The 23,404-nt window shown below is 34.8% G+C and overlaps 1 protein-coding gene across 6 annotated transcripts in view; it reads right to left on the reverse strand.

The window, feature by feature from the left end:
- Nucleotides 1-5,190: 5,190 nt before the first annotated feature.
- SLC12A7 (solute carrier family 12 member 7) overlaps nt 5,191-23,404 on the reverse strand; it is a 284,134-nt gene continuing 265,920 nt past the window's right edge. For 4 of the 6 annotated variants that reach the window (XM_031946098.1, XM_031946093.1, XM_031946095.1 and 1 more), the window contains 4 exons: nt 19,937-20,103; nt 18,945-18,959; nt 13,094-13,227; nt 5,191-8,215 (listed from right to left, as the gene is read on the reverse strand). In XM_031946098.1, coding sequence (XP_031801958.1) covers nt 8,124-8,215; nt 13,094-13,227; nt 18,945-18,959; nt 19,937-20,103 — 408 coding nt within the window. In that variant the 3' untranslated portion in view covers nt 5,191-8,123. The remainder of the gene's footprint in view (nt 8,216-13,093; nt 13,228-18,944; nt 18,960-19,936; nt 20,104-23,404) is intronic. The other 2 variants (XM_031946094.1, XM_031946097.1) reach the window with 1 other exon arrangement.

The raw sequence follows: 23,404 nt of genomic DNA on the forward strand, positions 1-23,404 counted from the left end.
TTCCTCTTCCAAAAGAAATAATAGTGTAACAAAGAATCATATGTGGCTTTCAGATTTCAGAAGATTTTCTCTTTCTCAGAGCAAACATCTTTTATTATTTCAACTGATCCCCAAAATGTTATTTTGGTGGGGAAGGAGAAGGGAAGGGCAGCTCAGTGGTGAAATGGATAGAACACTTGGAATCAGGAAGTCCCATCTTCTTGAGTTCAAATCCTGCCTCAAACACTGGTTGTGAATCTGAGAAAGTCATTTAACCTGGTTTTCTTGAGTTGGAGAAGGAAATGGCAAACCACTCCAATGTCTTTGCCAAGAAAACCCCAAATGGAGTCACAAAAAGTCAACAGGATCAAACAACAACAAGAATCCTTTTGGAAGTTGTCTTATTTTTTTTTTTTTTTTTTGACTTTCATTATGGCTGAGAGCCCCTGGTATTTGTAAGCTCCCCAAAGGGCAATAACTCTTTCATTTCTATCTTTGTAAATTCTACAACAGCTTTCTTTCATAAAGCTGATGATTAATAAAGCTAAATTAAACTGAATTGAATTAAAACAGTTCTAGCCTCTCCAAACCTTTGAAAAATGCTAAATGCAATATCAATGTGGAATACTGCATGTTTTCCTCTTTTTTCCTCTCTTCTTAAAATCTTTGTTACAAAAGATGGCTTGCTGGATAAGGAGAAAGGGGGAAGGGATATATTTAGAAATGAGTGGGATGTAAATATGAAAGACATTAAGTTTTTAGCTAAAGTAAAAGCAACAGGTCATTCCAAACTAGCTTCATTTCTTTTGGTTACTGGATAACTAGTTAGGCTAATTAGATGTATGAGTTCCATCATATGATCATGGATTTATATCAGGATCTTAGAATTGAGAGACACACTCAGAGACAGAAAGAAACAGAAACAGAGGAGAAATGGAGAGATGGGGGAGGGAGAGAAAGACACAGAGAAACAAAAACAGGAACGGATGGAGGGAAGGAGAAAGGAAGGGAAGAAGAGAGATAAGGAAGAAAGGAGGGAGGGATGGAAAAACAGAAGGAAACAGAGCAAAACACAGACACAGAGAGACAAGAGGGAAGGAAGAGGGAGAGGTAGTGAGAGAAAACCAAGAAAACAAATTTATAAGGAGGCTAGACTATAGATATTGCTGGTCCCTGGTATGACCTAATGACTTCTAGAGAAAGCAGAACTGATCTGGCATTCTATTCTGGCACTAGCTGTAGGATAGGATTATCCTACATGGATAGGAATTCCTCTCTGAACCTGTGTCTTCACCTGTAAAATGGGGACACTAAACTAATCACCATTCATCACAAGGTTGTCATGATTAGAGTACTTTTTAAACCTGAAAGCCCTATGAGATTCTTTTTTTTTTTGAGGCAATTGGGGTTAAGTGACTTGTCCAGGATCACACAGCTAGGAAGTGTTAAGTGTCTGAGATCACATTTGAACTCAGGTCCTCCTGACTGGTGCTCTATCTACTGTGCCACCTAGCTGCCCCTCAATATTCACATTTGCAAAACTTTCTACTCCAAATCTTTCTCCCTTTCCACTCCAACACAGCAAACAATCTGATGTAGGTTAAACGTTCAAATCTGAACATAATGCTTCACCAAAAAAAAAAAAAAAAAAAAATCAGCTCAAAAGGGGAAAAAACTATGATGCTCACAAAGTTCTGAACCAGATGCTGGGGTGTTCAACAATATAATCTTTGGTTTAGATACATGGAAAAATATTGAGCTTGTCAAATTTGCAAATGACATGATGTTTGGAGCTTATGAAAGAGACCAGATCCAAAAAGACATTAACAAGTAGAATCAAGAAGATTAAATGTAATAGGACAAATGCAAATTGCTCTAAAACTGTTTTACAAGACAATTGGGTATAGTTGAACTTAGAGACCCAAGACCTCAGTTCAAATCTTGACGGTACCACTCATTACAGGAATGATTTTGAGCATGTAAATACTCACACCAAATTGCCAAGAACTCATATGAGTTGGCTCCAATACTCTCCTAATAATTTTCCAATCAATGCACACTGACTTTAGAGTTCTTTGCTAAAAACAACAACAACAACAACAACAACAACAAACTCGACATGAATATTTCGGTGTATATGAGACTAGTACTGTCTTTGGCCTCCTAAAATAAAACAGAAACTCTCCTTGAGTTATGTGCCTAGCAATGAGGAATCTCTGGGTCATAAAGTATGAATATTTGGGTCATTTAAGTAATATTTTATTTTTCATTTGTGAACAAAAAAAAAGCACATTTTCATAACATAGTATAAAAAATACAATGGTTGCACATGAAGCTGCGAATCTGCTATGTACAACTTGCTATTCCTTTTAAATATATTACATATATTTAAATTTATAACATTTTAGTGATTTTTAAGTCTATTTCCAAAGTTGAACCAACTTATTGTTATCAATTTACCTGTGTATTTGGCAGTGCCTATCTTCCTGTAGTCCCTTCAACCGTATTTTCATCTTTTGCCATCTTTACCAATTTGCTTGTTGTGAGATTTAAACTCAGTTTCCTTATGCGTGATTTAGAACCATCTTTCACATGGTTATAAAAAGTCCATCTTGTGAGCTGTTCATCTTTTCCCCTACTATTCACTGAACCCAAGACCCCTGACTCTAAATTCACTTTTCTTTTCTCCACCCAATGTTTCTATTGGGTAACTGTTACATACTCATCTCTTCCTCTCCTTCCACTAGATCAGGATTTCAAGGACAGATACTTATTTTTTTTTTTTTTGGTCTGACACATAGCATCAGATACCTAATGCATTTTAATCTAAATTAAATAATGTCTTCATTTATTTATTCTGCCTCATAGGTCTTTTACAATTAGGAGCAAAGAAAGGATCATAATAACCCCAATTGCCTCAAAAAAAAAAAAAAAAAAAAAGAATCTCATAGGGCTTTCAGGTTTAAAAAGTACTCTAATCATGGCAACCTTGTGATGAGTGGTGATTAGTTTAGTGTCCCCATTTTACAGGGAGGAAAAGAAAAAGAAATGCATTTTGTACATGCAATGCTGGCATTTTTTTCAAGATTAATAATAATCACTGACAATACTTTCTCCACTGTGATTTGTACTTTGATGGTCCTGTATAGGTGAACAGTAGCATCCATTTGCTATTACAGAAGTTATAGCTATCTCCTTTATCCAAGACCATTCTGGCCTTTCCAAGCCCAAGCTACTTGGATAAGGAAGCCCCATTTTCTCTGGTACTCATTAAAACTACACAGTCAACATGGCAAGTTATTATCATACCTGCTTCTGTCAGTCAACCTCAGCAGAGAAGCTAATGAATTAAAAAATATATCCTGTGTTTTGAAATCCCATTCCTCCTTCCATCTGAACCCATGCTGGCATTTGAAGCTCTTCTTTGAAATCTAATCCTGTCTCTTTCCTTACTCTGGTTCACTCCCCCCTTGTAACTGCACATGCCTTTTAGGTCAATTGGTTTTTCTCTTCCCACTCCAAAGTAACTGAGCACCAGTATGGTCCATTCCCCTGTGATTCAGGTTAATGCACAATGCATTAGTGCCTAATGGTGCCAGAGCCCAATTTCCCATGTCAAAGGGTTAAATACTACTTTGGGTAGAAGTAGCCAAACCCTATTTTGATCTTTCAAACTTGAGTGGAAGCATGACAGACACCGTATCCTGCACTTTCTTCCTCTCAGATGCTAGTCCTACTTACAAAAATTCTGTATTTCTCCAATAAAAAGCCTTAACAAGAGTTTAGAAAGTTTTGATGAGGCAGGGCTCATTGTGAATTCATCAAAGGAATTAATGAGACACCTTTTGCAAAGGAGGAGACATGCTGTTTTATGAGAGTAAAATAGTAACAGCTAATATTTACATTTTGTTCTCACAAAACAGGTGTTAATTTATACAGCAGAAATTAAGACTAAATTACTTTCCCAGGTTCATACAGCTAGCAAACATTTGAGACAGAATTCAAACTCGGGGCTTCCTGATCTATCTAGTACACTATCCATTAGGCCACCTTGCTGTCTCCTCCAGATGTTCTTTTCTAGTTCTGCATTTTTTCAAAGAAGGCATCATATCAGAGTATAGATTAAGACATTAAAGACATGAATAATGGAGAAATAAATGGAATCTAAACATCAAAAATTGAATCAGCAAGGACAGGTATGTGGTGTAATGGATTAAATGCTGGGTCTGGAATCATGAAGACTCATCCCTGTTGAGTTTGGTCTCGGGCACTTGTAGCCATGTGACCCTGGACAAATCTCTTAAAACGTTTTATGTTTCTTCATCTGTCAAATTAATTCAAGAAACTCTAGTATCTTTACCAACAAAATCCCAAATGAGGTCAGAGTCAGATAGACTCTTTTTATTAAAGAAAAAGTAGATGGTAAAAAAAAATTCATAATTTTTTAAAAGTTTAAAAAGCAGATTGTTTTATAATTTTCTCCTTAAAAGACAAAGTTAGTTATAAAGCAATAAATGATGCATGTATTAAGTTTGTGTGCGATTTAAATAGCCACTTCTATCTCTAAATCAGAAACGTAATTTTTTAAAGAAACCTCACGGATATTTTTTCCTACTACGGTTTCTGCTTCTATTTGTTGGGGGGAGGGGGAGTTTGTTTCTATTATTACTATTTTTAATGAACATTTTTTATTGATTCTATTTGAATTTTGCAAAGTTCAATGTCATACAAATCACTGTCAACTTTGTGTAATCACACAATTCTTGAGGAACCTCTTGTTCACTGGCATCCCTCCCTCAATCCCACCAAAAATTGACTTCTACTAGTTAGTTTTGGAAACTACTGGAATTGCCTAATGATTTTCTCAGGAGCACAGGGAAAGAGTTTAGAGGTCACAATGGTAATGAAGAATAAAGGGAAGGGAGGAGACAAAGTTGTAAAACTAACTACAAGACCAGATGTTTCCCCTTTTCTTTTACATTTTAAGAGATTCTCCAGATAGATTACATATTAAAATTTTGAAATTTGGATTTATTTTTTTTTTTATACCAGATTTGGGAGATGAGTCCTTAACTGCCTTCTTTTTTCTCTTGGGCAAATCCAGCCAAAGGTACCTCAGAGGAGAGATGAAATGCCAAAAGACTATTGAAATCAACCCTGTCTACATATATACAACTATAGAAAGAAGTCACTCAATAGAGACACTGGGCATCTTTTTAAACAGATTTCATCCCATTTTATTTTTTTCTAAAGAGAATCATACAAAGACAAGAAAACGTCAAAAGCAAACATTAAATCATCTCTAAATGGCTGCACTTAACTGGTTACAAAAATGGTTACCAAGTAGAAAAGATACACTTGTTTAAATGAACAAAATACTGCAGAACAACCAAGGACGAACTGTGGACACATCAACATCTGGTGAATATATGCATGGTTTTGTACAAAGAACATTGGTGTCAAGAAACTATCTTCAACCATCCCAAGATGACCTGGATTTTAGCACCACGTATGAAGTGTGCCCCATTACATAAGCTACTTTAAAGTAAAACTGGGCAAAGCAAGAAGCCATTTACCCTATAATACCTTCTCTTTGATCACCCCTGTGTGTCCTTATGATTTCTCAGCAGGCAGACCTCCTTTAACAATGGTCACACACATGCACATGCACACACACGCACATGCACACACTCCTTTAAGAGCAGGAGTATGGCATAATTGTGATTATTGCTAGACATCATCTCTGAACATACAAAGATAAGAGAAAGATCAACTCTTTGCTAAAACATCATTTTGGCACACATTACACGTTCGATGGTTTTTCCACCCAGCTGAGGGTAAGATTTTGGAGATTTGGCTTCCTATTCAGCTGGATTCCCAGGGCGTCTGTTAATTCCTTCATGCTCAAAGATGTGCACTTGTGCAGAGGGATGAGAAAGTGGGAATGAAAGAAACCCCACTCAATGAAGGATCCAGCGCTGATTTTCTGTGCTCATTAGTGACCTGGAACTTGTAGACTTCCAATGGGCTGAAAAGGAAGACCCTTGTATCCCCCCTCTCCTGGAAATAAACAAAAGACTTGGCCATCTCAATCCTTTCCTCTCTTCTGATCATGGAAACACTGCCCTTTTGGGATTCTCTTTATGCAGCCAATCTATTCATTAAAATGTCACTTGGCATGTATAAATAAATAAATAAGCCACAAATACCAAAAATCCATGCCCTCCCCCCCACAATAATAAAACACCCTACAGATTAGATAATGGAAAAACCAGGAGATAAAGTGCAATAATCAAGCATCCATGTGAAAAAAAAAACAAAAACAAAATCAGCCTGTCCAGACCACTGAAGAGATATATTAAAATTGTTTCTTTTGGGATACTGCTGTAGTCATGTGCTAACAAGAGACATTAGGGAGATATCCTAAAAGAACAATAATAGATAGGAGATTTTAAGCAAAAACAAAACAAAAAACCCATCCAAAAGCAACCATGATGACCAAAAAACCCAGTGCCAGCATGTTGGCTCAAATACAAGACTAATGATTTCTTAAAGGTTGCCATTCATTTTTTTCAAAATACAAGAGGTCTCTCTCCATCCCAGACTCTCCCAAAATGATTCTTAGTTCTGATGATGAACAGAATGCACACTTATACTAGTGGCAAAATGATATGTGCATATCTGATACTGAAAATGTTGGTATGCCCACAGCTTTAAATAACCTTTGCCATTTAAAGTTCTACTTGGGAGTCTCAAAAAAGCATATTGCACTTTTGATGTTCAGGATACTTCTTTCTATGAAGTTGCTTACTTTTTGAGTATTTAAGACATTGGCAAAATTTCCAAGATGTGGGCTAGAGCTAGCCAGTGTCAATGCTTAGTCAAAGACCAAAGATTATTTACAAATCAGAAAAGTGAACACAAAGAATGCAATAGTTGGGGAGAGAATAAAGGTATCAACAGTAATATGAGTCATTAAAAAAAGTAGAAACAGGATATCACAGAATATAAGAATTAGTTTGGGTTGTTTTGTAAAATATAAAACCTGGATTATCATACAATTTATAAAGACATAAATGAAATATCTTTATTTTTAAAAGTCTCAGTAACAGTGGTTGCTCTTTCAAGACAACTGGAGTTAAATTGTCTGCCCTCCATGGACCAAAAGCAGATGTCTGACCATGGGCTTATTGTTATGGAAAGGGTACCACCCTCATCCCCTACACAAAACTTGCCCTCTCCAGGGCCAGCAATGGAAACATCTCTTTATGCACATTAAAACACTAAAATGACTGATCAAATGATTATATTTGAGGGAAAAGGATAGGGGGTGGGGAGAAAGACTTGACTTTAGAAAAGTAGCCAGTTTACTTCTTTATAAAATGTACTTCTGAGATCACCCAGAAAATAAACTTCAAGAACAAAAGTGGACTTCATATAAATCCATATTCTAGAGCTAGTAAAGCTAAAACATAATGGTTAGAAAGACTGTTAAGAGGCACATCCCAAGAAAAGTCTGAATCCAGAATTGTAAAATATCAGTTTTAGCCAATTTCAGTTTGTCACTGAATAAACTCGGATTTTGCTGGTACCAGTTAAAAAGCAAAACAAAATTTAGGATTTTTTTTTTAAAAGAGATATCAGTTTTATCCCCAATACATAGTACAATAAAGTAGTGAGAACACAATTATTAATATTCCAGATACTACAAATAAATGGAGGGTGGGAGAGAGAGAGGAAAGTGTGCAGAAAGGAGGGGGTGCTTTTGAAATTCTCTCTCTCTCTCTCTCTCTCACACACACACACACACACACACACACACACACACTTCTCTCATACTTCAGCTTCCTATCCCCAACCCCTCCCCCCAGTCTTTTATTTAACAGTGCAGACAAGGTTTCTTCAGTAATAATAAGAATTTTGCCCTAGGTTTAAAAAAAAAAAAAAAAAAACGATCACTTCTTTTTGTTTTTTAAAAAAAAAGCATTATCATGGATCAGCAGATCAAGCTGGCAAATCATTTCAAGTACACAGGAACATCTCAACTTCCAGAAATTCAAAACCTGCTTGTCCAGTGTTTCTATCCACCTAGATATTCAGTGCCACCATGTTCTAAATAAAGCTCTGGATGGTCACCAGCAGCATTAGGAGTAGATGGTGATCACCTCCCGACCTCCACCTCTCACCAAAAGCACTCGGTTTAGTCCTTCTGTCAAGACTTCTAGGAATTCCATATCTGTGAGGTGAGAATTAAGGTACAAGTGGTCCAAGATGTTGAAAGATGAGGGGAATGAGAAAACCAATCAACATTTCAATCAAGTAATTTGAAACTTTGAGATATGGTCTCTTATTCAACTATAGTTTTATCTAAGAAACAGGATGAAACAGGCAGAAAGGCATTGAATTTAATTTTCAGGAGATAAATCTGCCCAACAGTTTCCACAGAAACAAAAGGTACCAGTTAAGATCCTTTACTATATTTAAATCAAGTAATTTTTGAAAAACAAATCAGAAAAAGGGAAAGAAAGAAAAGAACTATTAGACATGGAAGGGAATCTCAAGTCATATAGTCCAAACCCTCATTTTACAAATTAGTAAACCGAAGCTGAGAGGTTAAGTAACTTCTCAAAAATTTCCCACATATTATATGAATGTTATGGAATGTTATTCGGTAAGAAATGACCAGAAGGATGAATACAAAGAGGCTTGGAGACACTTACATGAAATGATGCTGACTGAAATGAGCAGAACCAGGAGATCATTATATACCTCAACTATACTGTATGAGGATGTATTCGGATGGAAGAGGATTTCTTGGACAAAGAGAAGATTTAATTCAGTTTCAATTGATCAAGGATGGACAGAAGCAGTTACACCCAAAGAAAGAACACTGGGAAATAAATGTAAACTGTTTGCATTTTTGTTTTTCTTCCCAGGTTATTTTTTACCTTCTGAATTAAATTCTTCCTATTCAACAAGAGAACTGTTCTGCACACATATATTGTATCTAGGATATACTGTGACATATTTAACATGTATAGGACTGCTTGCCATCTGGGGGAGAGGGTGAAGGGAGGGAGGGGAAAAGTTGGAACAGAAGTGAGTGCAAGGGATAATGTTATAAAAAAAATTACCCAAGCATGGGTTCTGTCAATAAAAAGTAATAATAATAATAAAAAAAAAATTTCTCACATACTAAGTAGCAGAGTAAGATCAAAATTCAAGTCCTTTGACTCTTTAATGAAAGCATTTTCCATTGTAAAAGGAAGCTTCTTCCTGGTCCCAACCTAAGCTCATTTTTATTAATGAAAATGGGGAAGAGAAAGTGACTACTGAGGAAGGGGTAACAGGGCTTGTGAAAGTTCATTTTAATTTTTGGATATGATACTAAGCAGGAGCAGAAACTTAAACTGCAGCATCCATGCCCTAAATGAACAAGATTAGCTCATTTGGGTAACCCAAGTACATCATTAGTTAATTAGAAACAGGGCTATGATTCATGACACAGTAAGCTACTAGGCAGACCATGATGCTCCACAGGATAGCTGAAAAACCAAAGGCAGACATGGTGGGCTTTAAAGCAGGCTACTGACCATTACTGAAGCCATTTCTTTGTTAGGGACTGCTGCCATCTGAGGTAATCAGAGTGCTTACTGGAGAAAAGCTAAAAAAATTTAGATAATTGCTTCCAATTTTGAGGTCTTTGTTTATTTCAAGGAAATATTTCAGTTTCTGGTTTCTATTAAAAACAACTTACATAAGCTGTATCACATTTTGCCAATGAAAAGAGTGCAAGTTCTCTCAATGGGGGCTGTTCTCTGCATTCTCTCAACCTGTTTGTGAGAGTAGCTACCAAGGAAACAATGATAAAAATTAGATAAACTGTAAGCAAGAACATCTTTGCAAGAAAAAGTGCTGGGGAGAGGGAAGGGAGGAGAAGAAGGATGTGCAATGCATCACAATATTTAGTTACAAGAAGACCTCCTCCCCACAAATCCCTCAGTTGCGAATCTTCCACACAAGTGGTCAAAGAGATCTTAATCTTAAAAAAAAAATGATACCATGTCAGCACCTCAAAATTAGGAGCAATTACTTGTAAAGGCTGAAGAAATATGATTTCACAAACACTTTAGATTCACAGGGAGATGAGCATCACAATTATTAGCACTAAACATTTGTAAATTTGAGGAAAAACTCTTAAGGCATAAACAATCTAACAAGATCTCAAAAAACAAAAGCAAAACAAAACAAAAAAAGAACAAACAAAAACCCCACAAGAATAGTCTAATTAGGTTATATAGTACATTGTTCTGTATTTTCTAGCCTTACTATGTTATTTTTAAGGAAATTAAAGGAAGTCAATGCATAAAAATGATATTTTTATCAATACCCAAAGTACTTTACAAATATTATCTCATTTGATCCTCATATAAATCTTGAAAGGAAAGTGCTAATATTTATTCTCATTTTATAGAAAAGGAAACAGAAGCAAGCAGAAATTAGCTAATTTGCCAAAAGTCACAATATCCGAGATGTAGGTGAGGCCAGATTTGAACTTGGTCCACATCTATTGTTCTATGTACTATACAAGCTGGCTGCTTTGTAGTAGAGGATGGGGGATGCGAATAAAATAAAACCTACATTAATCTCAAAGCCTCATATTTAAGTCAATGGTTTGAAAATTCAGTTCAATTCAACAAACATTTACAAAGTTCCAACTATGCTTTAGGCAATAAGGATATAAAGCCAAAATAATTTCACTCTCAGGAATTCTACTGGGAAAAAGCAGCCCTCCCTGATAATTAATATTCCTTTTACTAAGGCTACTCAAAGTTATTTAACTGATTTGGGTCATATCTAACATCTCATTTTCAATCTTCTTTTTGTCTCCTCCCATGTCCTTTATATTTATTTGCCAAGTACACGGTCATTTGTATGTTACCTCCTCTATTAGAATGGAAGTTTCTTGAGCTCAGGAACCTTGTTTTTGCCTTTCTTTTCATCCCTAGTATCAGTGCCAGGTGTCTATACACACATGCATGGATGGACACTCAAAGGATAGAAGAGAGCCAGTATAGTCTTGTTCTTCCCTTTTTTATGAGAAACCTCATTCTATTTCATTCATTTTATGAGATACTTCATTCTATTATATATCCTAATTACACAAATCATAAAATGTAAATAAATACATGATCTCATCTCCCACAATGACAGTAAGTTCCTTGAAGGTAAGGATTGGGTTTCATCTTTGTATCATTTATTCTAAGTTCTTATACACAGTAAATAAATACTCGATCAATGTATTAAATGAATATGGAGAAAAGAGAAAAGAAACCACCGAAAAACAAGTGTTTTGGAGTAACTGGGGGCCTTTATAATCCTAGATCCAAGATGGCACTAGTTAAGTGGACAAAAAGAGTTTATGGTTAACTCCACACTAAGGGACTCTTCCTATGATGTATGATCTGAGAAAAGCTATTGTAGGGTTATGTTAAATCAACAGAATGGTCATTTCAAAGGCAGGAAAGCAGTAGCATAAACCTTGGAGCCTGAATGTTCAGAATAATGGTTACATTGTACATGTATTTAGCTCTTTTATCTCAAGAACAGATGCCACTTTGTAAAAGCCTTCTTCAATATCTACAGTAATGTGGGAAATTCTGTTTCTCTCTTGTATATAATGGAGAAAAACAGAGGCTCAGAGGTTAAAGTACAATGATCAAAGTCCAACAACACATTAGTGATTTGGGAATACAATCTTGGTCTCCTTGTCCAACAAACTTGCCAAAATCACCTGGCCTCCTTCCATGCTCACTGACTAACACAAATCCAGTTTTCATATAGGGCAAGTAACCCCAGTATTTCCCAATCATCTATTGGTATTCCAATTATCATCACCATTTGGACATTTTGATCTGATAAAGGCTAAAGTTTTCCATGTTCAAGTTCACCCCATCTATTATTCTTATCGATGCCCGCTGGGACTCCTTCATGCTTTTCAAATATTTGGAAGATAGTGTCACTTTCCATTAAATGTTATTAGGGAAGCAAAGTACATCGAGTTAATTTAGTATTTTCTTGTAATTCAATCTCTGCATTCCTTCTGTCTCCCTCTCCCACCTCATTATATGTTGTTATACTTATTGTTGTTATACTTATCTTAAATTTCTAACAGACTATTTTTCTAATGTTTTAGTAGTTTAACATTTGCTGATAGAATTCATCTCTTCATTCTAAACTATACTGTTTTACCAATCTGTATGGGAGCATAACACATAGAGAGCAAATATATAGTGGGCAGAGCTCTTGCCTCAGAATAAACATAGAAGCACATAGGAGGTTTAGTAGATTGAGTGCTGGATGTAGAGCCAGAAATATCTGAGTTCAAATTTGGCATCAGAACCTTACTAATTGTAAACCCTTGGATAAGGCACTTAAAACTCAAATTTCCTCACCTGTAAAATAGTTATAATAACAGTACTTCTCTTCCAGGATAGGATTATAGTGAAAGTTATATAAAATAGTATTGGCAAAAGGCTTTTTATTTAAAGTTGTAGATAAATGTTAGCCATTTTATTATTATTGTTTTTCTACTGTCAGCTCTAGCAACTTTACTTTAGTGCACACTATATGAAGTGGTGAAAGAAGCTAAAGATTATGTAGACTCTTGTCCCCAAAGACAGTCTACTCACTTTACCTATGAGAAAACTGACTCTTCTTGAAGAAGAGGGACAGTTTCATTTGTCTTTTATATACACCTCCAGCACATTGCTGAAGAAAGGCATTTAATGAATAATTTGCTAAATTGAACTTCCCAACCTGAGCTTCCTCTTTTTGTTTAGACAGAAAATTCTTACAGAAAACCTGAGTAGAACCACTGGACAGGCAGTGTGGGGCAGTAAAGTGCTAGACTCGGGAGCCAAGAAAACAGAATCAAAACCCATCCTTGACACGTCTAAGCTATGTGATCCTCTGAAAAATGTTTAAAACAACTGCAAAATAGAGGTTCAATTCAAAGGCCTCCGATATTCTTGAAAATCCCACGAACACAAAATTGAAAAAAGGTGATTTGCATGCATTTTTGCACAGCATAAAACGCATCAAGAAAGGATACAGTTTTCATCTCCTTGTCGATTTTTGGGGGGACCAGGCATATTCAATAAGACCAGCTGGGCATCCTGGGATTTGCTGAGGACCACCCCATTAAGCTTCACTGCTGTATGCATCCTCCTGACGTTGGACTGGTTTCTAGAGTATGAGAGGAAATTGAACATTTATCATAATCACATTTTAATCCTATTCAGCTAAAAACCAACCATTTCTCTTAATCCTATTTGTCCCATACTGTTGACAGTGATTTTTTATTTTCCATTGTTTAGAGCTCTAAAGGGTATGAATGAGGTAGAAATGAACTAATTCAATCAACTTCCTCAATGTAGGGAGACAGCTAATGATAATGTTGAAACTCAAAGATGCATGTTAAATCAAATACTATATTTTAGTTGTTTTTATGATTAACAACTGACTTTATATAATGCTTTAATATTTGAAAAACATTTTATATTTGAGGCCCACAATCACAGAATGACAGGTACTCCAAATACGAAGGTAAATATTGTATCAGAGGGCTGCTAGACTTACCACATTGCCACTGTTCCATGTGTTCCATTGAAATGACAACAGAATGACTATAAAATTATTTCTTAAAACTTTTATTCCACAGGCATTCTACAGAAATGGGAACAGGCTATCATTTAGTTCAACTTCCTCATTTCATAGATAATAAAAAATGTGCCCTTAATGGCAAATCATGCTTATCTTGAAAATATATCTATGCAATAAGATGACAACAGATAAGATTTTATTACACATTTAACATGCACTGCAGATTAAGCATTTTGTTGACATTCCTGATGCCTATATGTTTGATTCTGGGGAAATTATAATCTCCCTCATCTGTAATTTCCCCATATGTAAAATGAAAGATTTGATAGCTGCTGGGATTCCTCCTAGCTTAAAATCTATAATCCTATGATTTTAGCCAAGTTTGTTGTCTTAAACAGAAACAAAAACTTGCTTCTTAATAATAATTAGTACTTATCATTTATATAGTGCCTTAAGATTTGCAAAGCACTTTCAAGTCATCTCATGTTTAAAAAAAAACACTTTTAGGATATGGGAGGGGAAAAAATCCCTGAATTTATTAAGCTGGATTTTTTAAAAAAATGTATTTATTAAACACTTCTGTTTGATGCTATCATAATGCTTACCTATTATTATTTTAGTTACTTAAATTAACCATTGCTTTTTTGAGTTAAAATCAGAACCCATGGTCAAATATTTTTACACCAGAAACACTCATTGGATTAGTCTCTTCATGCTAATAAGTCCCCCTGGGTAGAAGTCACTCTTAATACACTGTACAGTGCAAGGGAAAGAGAACTGGTCTTAAAAAGAGAAATTGAAAAATGATGATATCACTTAGTTCTCACAGAGCCATCATGGGGGAAAGCATCATAGAAGACTTAATATCCAACAAAAATCAGTTATTACATAAATGGGATCCATTATACTTTCAAGTTCTTGATTCACCCAATAATAATTAACCTAATACATGATAGCAAAAAACGAGTCCATATCATCATTATATAGCCTTTTTCTAGATCCCAGGAAACTAGATTCTTCCCTCCCCCCACGCCCCCCTTTGCTGGTCTTCCTTAATTTGACTTTCAATAGCATAGTGTATTGAGCACTTATAAGGAAGAAAAGCAACATTGTGACTTACCACCTAAGTAAAAACATCTGAACAGAGAGAATGACAACTGTCATTACACTTACAGATAAAAAATCTACCCAGTGTGAGTCATTGATGCTATTATCAAGTCAAGAATCCTTTTCTTTTGGAAGATTAAATAATAGATAATTCAAGGCATGTATAAGTCATATCACATTAGGACACTAATAGTTACTAAATACAGAGCTGCATGCACATTAACTAGAAAACTAAAATCTAGCATACAGAAAACAAGGCATTGGTGTGCTACATGTTTAGATTAAGAGAATGCCTATACTCTGCAAGTTTTTGGGTAACAAAAGCCACACTGAAAATCAAAAAATAAAAAATAAAAAAGCCAATCCATAGAAGTTTGCAATGCAAGCTTAGCAATAAGCACTTACAGTACATGTCTCCATTCAACTAATTTTTCATCAACTCCAAAATCCAATACTAAAGTCCAATTATCAGGAATAGGATTACCAATTTGTTCCCTTTATTTCTGACCTACCCAATTTAGTCAAAATGAATTGGAGGGAAGGGGGGGAGGAGGGAGATGGATATTGTCTATCTATATAGTTCAAGCTATCCAATTTTAAGGATAAGAATTACATGTAAAAGACTGTGTGTCTGTGTGTCTGTGTGTGTGTGTGTGTGTTTTGTGAGACTGAAAGAGTATAGGTATATAAACATAATGTATACATGAAAACATGTATTTATGTATACATATATAATATCTACATACATATATTACCTACAATATATACATTATATGTATATAAGATTTATGTATATATATACAAATACACATGCGAGTATATGTATGTTATATGCCTGTACCTACATATACACGCATACACATTATTTTTCCACCCCCAATTACAGGGTAAAAATTACAAGTCAAAGTGATTTTTAGCTTTCATTTATAAAATTTTGAGTTTTGAATTTATCTCTTCCTCCTCTTTTTGAATTTCTCTCTACCCTCTTCCAATAATGAGGTAATTCAATAGATTATACTTGTTCTGTCATATAAAACACATTTCCATATTATTCACAATTAAGAAAGGAACTGATCAAAAGAAAAAGAATTACAAATAAAGAATAAAGTGAGTGAAAAAAATGCTTTGATCTGCATTCAGAGTCTATCAGTTCTTTATCTAAATGTGGATAGCCTTTTCGTTTATGAAACCTTCATATTTATCTTTCTGAATAGAGTTCACACACATATATACATGTACTAGGGCACACATAATAATATTTCAAGTATGAGCTTAAGAATCAAAGAATGTCAAATGTATGTCTAAGGTATGGTACCCTGATGCTTATGATCCAGTGCTATTTGTACTGCAATATACGTTGGTAGAATATGTAATTTTCAAGCAAAGAACAAAGGAAAACTCCTCCCTATTATGACACTGTATAAAGGAAACAGAATGATAATTGTATTAGATAAGGATTTGTGTTTAGTTTTCACTAATAAATCATGGTGATCATGATTCATAATATTTCTCCTATGATTAGAAAACATCAGTTTCCAAAAACGGATATTAGAGACACTAAACAAGCAATAAATAAAATGTACAATAAATTCTTTGGAACACCAGACCCTTTGGAAAATTGCAAGCTTGGCAAATAAAACTACAGGTTTGGAATCTCATTTTATCTCAGTATGACAAAGAATCACTTCAAAAAGACCATTTTTTGAAGATTCAAATGGGAAATGGTTATCTCTCAATTATCAACTTCTTTTGAAGGTCTGTTGTTCCCCCACAAGGCACTCAAGGGTAGAGGGTTCTTTAAGCATCTCATGCCAATTTAAGGAATAATGCCTTTTTAAAAAGTGCATTTCAACACAAAGACTAGAATTCTTTATAAATATACATTAAATAACTTGATTCTTGATTCCTGCCACCCCCCCAAAAAATACATTAAAGATCATTTATTTGATAAAAAGAAGTTCATAGCACAAGTTATGAATAGATCAGCTACATAAGATATGAAGGATTACTACAGCAAATGGAGAAGAGTTGAGATCTGATAAGCAGAAAAAGTGGATATATATACTCTATAAGTAGATGATGAAAATGACAAGACAAATCTGAACTATCATTCTTACCAATATTATTAAGGCCATTAGCCTATAGGTCTTTCTTATCCTCTCTTCTTTATTGGTTCATCATTCAAATGTTTTCTCCCACTCACTCTATATGCATAAATAATTACACTGCCATTCTGTCTCCTCCAGCAGACATCCACCCTCTACTATATCTTTTATGTCAGGGTTCTTCATTCTTTCCCTATTTACTACTGGTTGGCTGTCTACAACAAACAATTCCATTCCCAAAAAAACCCGCACTTGATTTATTCATCATTGCTAGTGATATATTCCAAAGCTGTCATAACCCCATAAGGGGCCACATGATTGAATTCAGGAGTTATGAAAAATTTGGCAATAGTAAAAGGTACCAAATACTCTGCCAAGATTTAATTCTTTTTTTACAAGCACATATATCTTGTTAATATGAATTTCCTTTCATCTTTCAAAAATGGTAAAGTTTTTTATATATTTATATATATGAAGAATTGTTTTAAAATAAATTTATTCATGATTTTTATTATCACTAAATACTACACCTATATACAAGTTCACATAAAAATCTCTCAGACAAAAAAGGGGTAACAAGGCGAAAAAGTTTAAGAAGTCCTGTTACATTCTATATTTTCTTCCTTTTGAGGCTATTTTTCTTGCTTCTAACCTCTAAATTCAACTGAGACTGTTCTCAGATATACATGCAAAACTGAACTCATTATTTTTCCCCTAAATTTTCCCCACTTATTAATTTCCCTATTATTGTTGAGCATACCACCATTGTCCCCGACACCTCGGCACATCACTTCTTACTTTCCCTAACCCCCAGTCTTTTGCCAAGTCCAATCAATTTTACTTTTTAAAAAACTCATTTCTCTGACAGAGCCAAGACCTAATGTAGACCTTCATCATCTCACATATGCTCCACTGGGAACAGCCTCCTGACATGTTCCTACTCGTTTAACTCCATTTAAATTGATCCTCTGAAACGGAAGGTCTAACTATGTCATTTTCTTAATTCAATCAATTCCAGTGGCTTCCTACTGCCACTAAGACATAATATAAAATCCTCTGATATTCAAAGTCTTTCAAAATATAGCTACCTTCCATTTTTACAGACCTTACTCCTCCCTCCCTCCCCACATATTCTGCTATTGAATAATAGACCAAAAGTTACCATCCAGATCAACTTGGATGGACTTTCCAAAATGAAGTGATTCAGACCAGTTCCAATGGTTCAGGAAAGGAAGGTGATAAAAAACCAAAATATATCAATATTAAAAATAATAAGGAAGGGACAGCTAGGTGGCACAGCGGATAGAGCACCAGCCCATGAGTCAGGAGGACCTGAGTTCAAATGTGATCTCAGACACTTAACACTTCCTGGCTGTGTGACCATGGAAAGTCACTTAACCCCAATTGCTTCAGCCAAAAAAAAAAAAAAAAAAAAAAAAATTAGAATAATTGTTTTCATGAAAAACTTTCTAGAGGAACCCACTTACCATTCCACCAAATATGGGGAGAATGGCAGAGAAGGACATTAAGTATTTTACATACTTATCAGAAAAAAATCTGAGTTTTTACAGTTCCTTTTTATAAATCATCTAATGTAGTTATTTCAAAAGAGCTGACATTTTATGTTCTCAGTAATATATATGACTAACTAGATCATTAAATAACTTTGAATCACCAAGTGCTTCTTCCCTTTCCCAAGGCAGTCTTAGCACACCTTAAGTTGGAAAGTACAGCATAGATTAAACAGGGATTTGCAAAAACATCCTTCTGCCCCTCATGCAGGAAAACCACCTGGGAGACCAAAGTTGACAAAAGTTTTGCAATTTTCCACAGGTTGTAGTGATCCCTATACAGGTGACAAATTCATATGTGATTATTAAGAATGAATAATTTTAGGGGTGGGAGAAAAGCAAAACTTCAAAAATCCCAGACTTGCAGGAGACATTATGCAGATCACATTCACATGCTTCAACACAGGGGTCAGATATAAACGATAGCTAATGGAAGGGGTTTTTTGATAAAGGAGACATGCAATGTAAAACACTAGAAAACCAGGAAACAACCTAAAATAAATCAAATGTCACTTACAGATTTCCCCATTCTCTACATGGAAAGGAAACAAATATATAAAAGATTGTTATTTCAGGAACAAACATAGCACATTTTCAGAATAATTCCCTGGGGCTCAATTCTGTGGGGACCTAGGGCAAATAAGCAAAGCACAAAGAAAAAAAAAAAAAAAAAAGGCTTACCTTACTGAGGGGAAAAATAACTCTTACTGCTAGGCAAAGTCCTGTACTCCTTACCACCCTTTTTTTGTACAACAAAGTGCTTCCTTTTTCTATCATCACCCTGAATTTTTTTTCCTGTTGTCAATTAGCATGTCCTCACAGAGAACCTTGCATTTAAACATCTAAAAGTACTAGGGTAAACAGGAAACAAACTCTGAGACAGCCACTGCAGACCCATGGATGGATGAGTCACAAGGAAATCATCCCCTTTTTCATAAACTTATTATAAAGTAATAAAAACATAAAATAATACACTGAACTTTTCATTGTTTCAGATATGAAGGGAGATGATATTAAAATAGCAATTTAATAGTAATTTCACATAACCAAAAGTTTCTACTTTTCTATACATGAGACTATTTGCAAACAAAATGAAGAATAATGGTTTGGGAGGTAATGGACCAGAAAAAAATAATGAGAAATTATTAAGACTTATTTCTAGGAAATGGCTAACATGGATTTCTCTGGCTTGTTCCAGTTGTTATCTGAAGAGAAAAAAGCCAGATCCTTTTGTATCTTTCCTATAGAATTAGAACTGCAAGGGAAAAAAAAAAATAGAAATGAATGGTTTAGTCTAGTGGCTGGCACATAGTGGGCTCTTAATACTCTGAATTAAACAAGGTGCCTTTTGCTTAATCCAATTCCTATAGCCAAAATTAACTTTCTCCAGGCTAATTAAAATTCCCAGTACTAGTTGACTACCAGTAGTCAAAAGGTATCTCATTTTTCTATGTTATCTGTACTAAATTAAGTAGAGAATCTACCCAAAAGGCCAAAATTTCTACTCACGGTTTCAAAGTGAAAATGTCCCTGAATCCAGCTACATATGTGTCTTTGTTTTTATGTTTTTCAGAGGTGAGCTTTTCCTTAGTCCATGTCATCTGAACTTTCTCAGGTGCAGCGGCTGCTTTTGTCCTCGCCACTGCTGCAGTGTTTCTGTCATGTATCAACTGAGCCTGAGAGATGAGAAAAAGAGGGAAATTTTTAAACTTCAGAATTTGTGGAATGTTTGCACAAAATCAAAGAAGTATCAACATTTAGTTTTATAAAAACTAAAGAATGGTTGAAAATAGCTTGATCCTAAAGATGGATCAAGACCTTGATTCATCTATAGGTAAGATTGTGAAGAGGTCCTAGTTTTAATTTTCATTGCCCTTCTTCCTTCCTTCTTTCAAAATAGATAGTATGGGTGCAATTATCCGACTTATTCTAACAGCCTGCTAAGTGTAAATCCTTAAGAATATATGGACACAATACCTTTATCCAAAATAATGCCTTCCTAATGGTGTACTACACCAGCAAAATTAAAAAAAAAAATTTTTTTTTGGAAGGGTATTGGGCTTTCCTAGGACCTCTTCATTCCATTATCTATTGGTAAATGCAGCCTTCCTATAGATACATCAAAAACAGCTAGGATAGCAGGGGCTAAAGGAAGAAAGCAAGGTTTACAAAACACACACACACAAGAGCTAAGATAACACACATAGTATTATGTAGACCACCTAAATGACATTAAAAATTATATGACTTGCTTCATTAGATGTAGCATCAGATATTAAAGCAGGAAGCTTTGTGCTTTTCATAGGCAGAGGAAAAGTGAATTTTGATAGTGACCCTTTTTTTCCTTCCCATCTCCATGCCCCTCCTACCACCTCACCAACAGGCTAATAAGAGGTTTATAAATATATGTACCTCAGTTTCCCTTTCTGCAAAACAGGCATGAAACAAACCATTTGCCTGAACCCTGGAGGGATCTTAGAGGAATGAATTAATGCTTACAAAATGCTTTGAAGATGAAAAGCTAAATATTGTGATTATATTTAATTACCGAGTACTTTCTTAAATACATTAATATTCAGTATGGCTTGAAAAAGAAGGGTTGGAAAGATGGAATATACTGAGAAGATGGGAAATTGTACTGTCCACAGCTTGCCTAAACTCTGCCAACAACCAAAGCCTAAAACTAGCAATGAGTGAGTGACAGTATGAACTTTTATAGTGTTTGAAGATATCACTAGGCTAGCACTAATTTCCAAGTCTGTTCCATTAGCCAAAGTATCTGGATGGATTTCTTTCCCATTCCCTTCTCTATTAAACACCAAAACAACAGCAACAACAAAAAGAAATTCCAAATTTCAAATCACTCACTTTTTCCAGATTCCTATAGCCCAAAGGAGAAAAAAAATGAGTTGTTTCTGAGTACTTATAAGTCTAAGTTCTTGTTTTGAGTTCTCAAATTTACCAAAACCACATAATATTAGTAATGTTTTTCTAATTAATTAAATTATTCACGTTTTCAGTGGTTGCCTTCATTTTAAAACTTCAACTAAAAATGCAGGTGTAATGGTAAACAAATTAGACCACTATTCAAATAGTAGTTCAATGAGTATTCATCTAGAGGTATTTTTATAAAGACTTCCTATAAGATGCCATAAAATAAAGTTAGTTGAAAGCAAGTTAATTAAGTTAATCCAACAAAAATGTGAATAACTAACATGTCTGTTATTTCCCTGAAGTTTTTCTTGTTGAATCTCTTAAGGAAACTTAGTAGGAAAAAAAAGGATAGCAGTTAGAACTATGATTTGATTCCCAAGTAAGAAAATTCATTCTTAATATCAGAACACTGCCCCTTTCTCAAAATTCTTAGATCTATAAAATTGAGATAGCAAGAGCAAATTGACGGAGGGGGGGGGGCTGTCGGTTCACAATTATTTAGAGGAGATGGGGGAAGAGAAATGTGAAGATAAAGGCCAATTTGTAACCCCTGGATCAAGTTTCTATCAAATGAATTGCAGCACAGACAAACAGGCTGGTCTTATTTAAACCAAGCCTATCTTGGATATCAGCATACAGGCCAGTACATTATTACATTAAATTATTACATTACCCTATTGACTGTTAAAAATTTTATTTTCTTACTTTTGAGATGTGAAGACTAGTATTCAAAGCTCGTTGATTTTGTAGCACAGCTGTCGGTTCACAATTATTTTAAAATGAAGGGAACACTCTTTACAAGGCAAAGAAATTTGAATTCTTTTGAAGGTAGCCTTCACTATGTAATCCAGTGAATTGCATTTAGTCTACTATGGAGAGTAGGCTGTATAGGCCTAGTTTAATGCATTTTATGGTTCAGTTCTATATAAAACATCTGTCCCCAAAGTCTTACTGTATACAAAGACTTCTGGAACACCTTGCAATGTAACATTAACTTCACATTAAACACCAAGTTTGTTTTATCTTATTAATGCAGTATCAAGTGCCAAATTGATTGTACCAAACTGTGCCAAAGCCTCACAGTATTATGAAGGAGTCCCACAATTCTTCCTTTCTATAAATGTTGATACAATTTCTCTGATTTTAGACCACAACAGTAGCAAAAGGTCTGTGGCTATTTTAAAACACATACCTCTAAATCAGAAGAGACCATACTTAGCAAAAATAAGAAATCATTAAAGTATTTCCAAAAATACATTACATTGAAATGCTCTGGAAAATAAATTCCATGCAATTCAAATTCAATTCAAATCACAGGCCCTAAAAATACCATAGCAGAAATAATGACTAAAATATTTTCCATTCTGCATCAATTTGACAATCAAGATTTAGCAAATATATTAAAATAAGTAAAAGGAGGAAACACTTTCAGCAGTTATAATTAAAGCTTTTGATTTCATAAGACTATTCCAAATGAAATCAAGCAATTATATCTGCACCAGGTAGGAAGAGAACAAAACAGTCATAATGCTATATAGATGGGTAATATTCCTGTCTGTACAGGAAAAACACTTAAAGTGCCATATTTTATCATATAATTTAATTGGCTCATTTCATTCTTTCATCATGACAAAGCAGATAAAACATCAACAGAAGCTGAAAAACAGATTTTTTTTTTAAATTAAATTATCTGGATGAACTTGGAAGTGAAGATGGAGGGTCAATTGGCTGAGGTCAGACTATAATATCATGCATTAAGATGCTTTTTGTTGTTCAATCTTTTCAGATATATTGTCATTCCATAAGGGTTTTCTTAGCAAAGATACTGGAATGGTTTGCCATTTCCTTCTCCAGCTCATTTTACAGATGAGGAACTAAAGCAAATAGGGTTAAGTTGACTTATTCAAGTTCACACAATAAGTGTCTGAAGCTGGATTTGAACTCGGGCAGCTACCCATTAAGTGGAAAAAAGAATGGATTGTATTTTTGCAGTGAACATTAGCAAAAAATCAAAAAAAAATTTTTTTGAATCAAAGTTTCATA

Source organism: Sarcophilus harrisii, chromosome 1, assembly GCF_902635505.1.
Source record: "Sarcophilus harrisii chromosome 1, mSarHar1.11, whole genome shotgun sequence".
Lineage (NCBI taxonomy): Eukaryota > Metazoa > Chordata > Mammalia > Dasyuromorphia > Dasyuridae > Sarcophilus > Sarcophilus harrisii.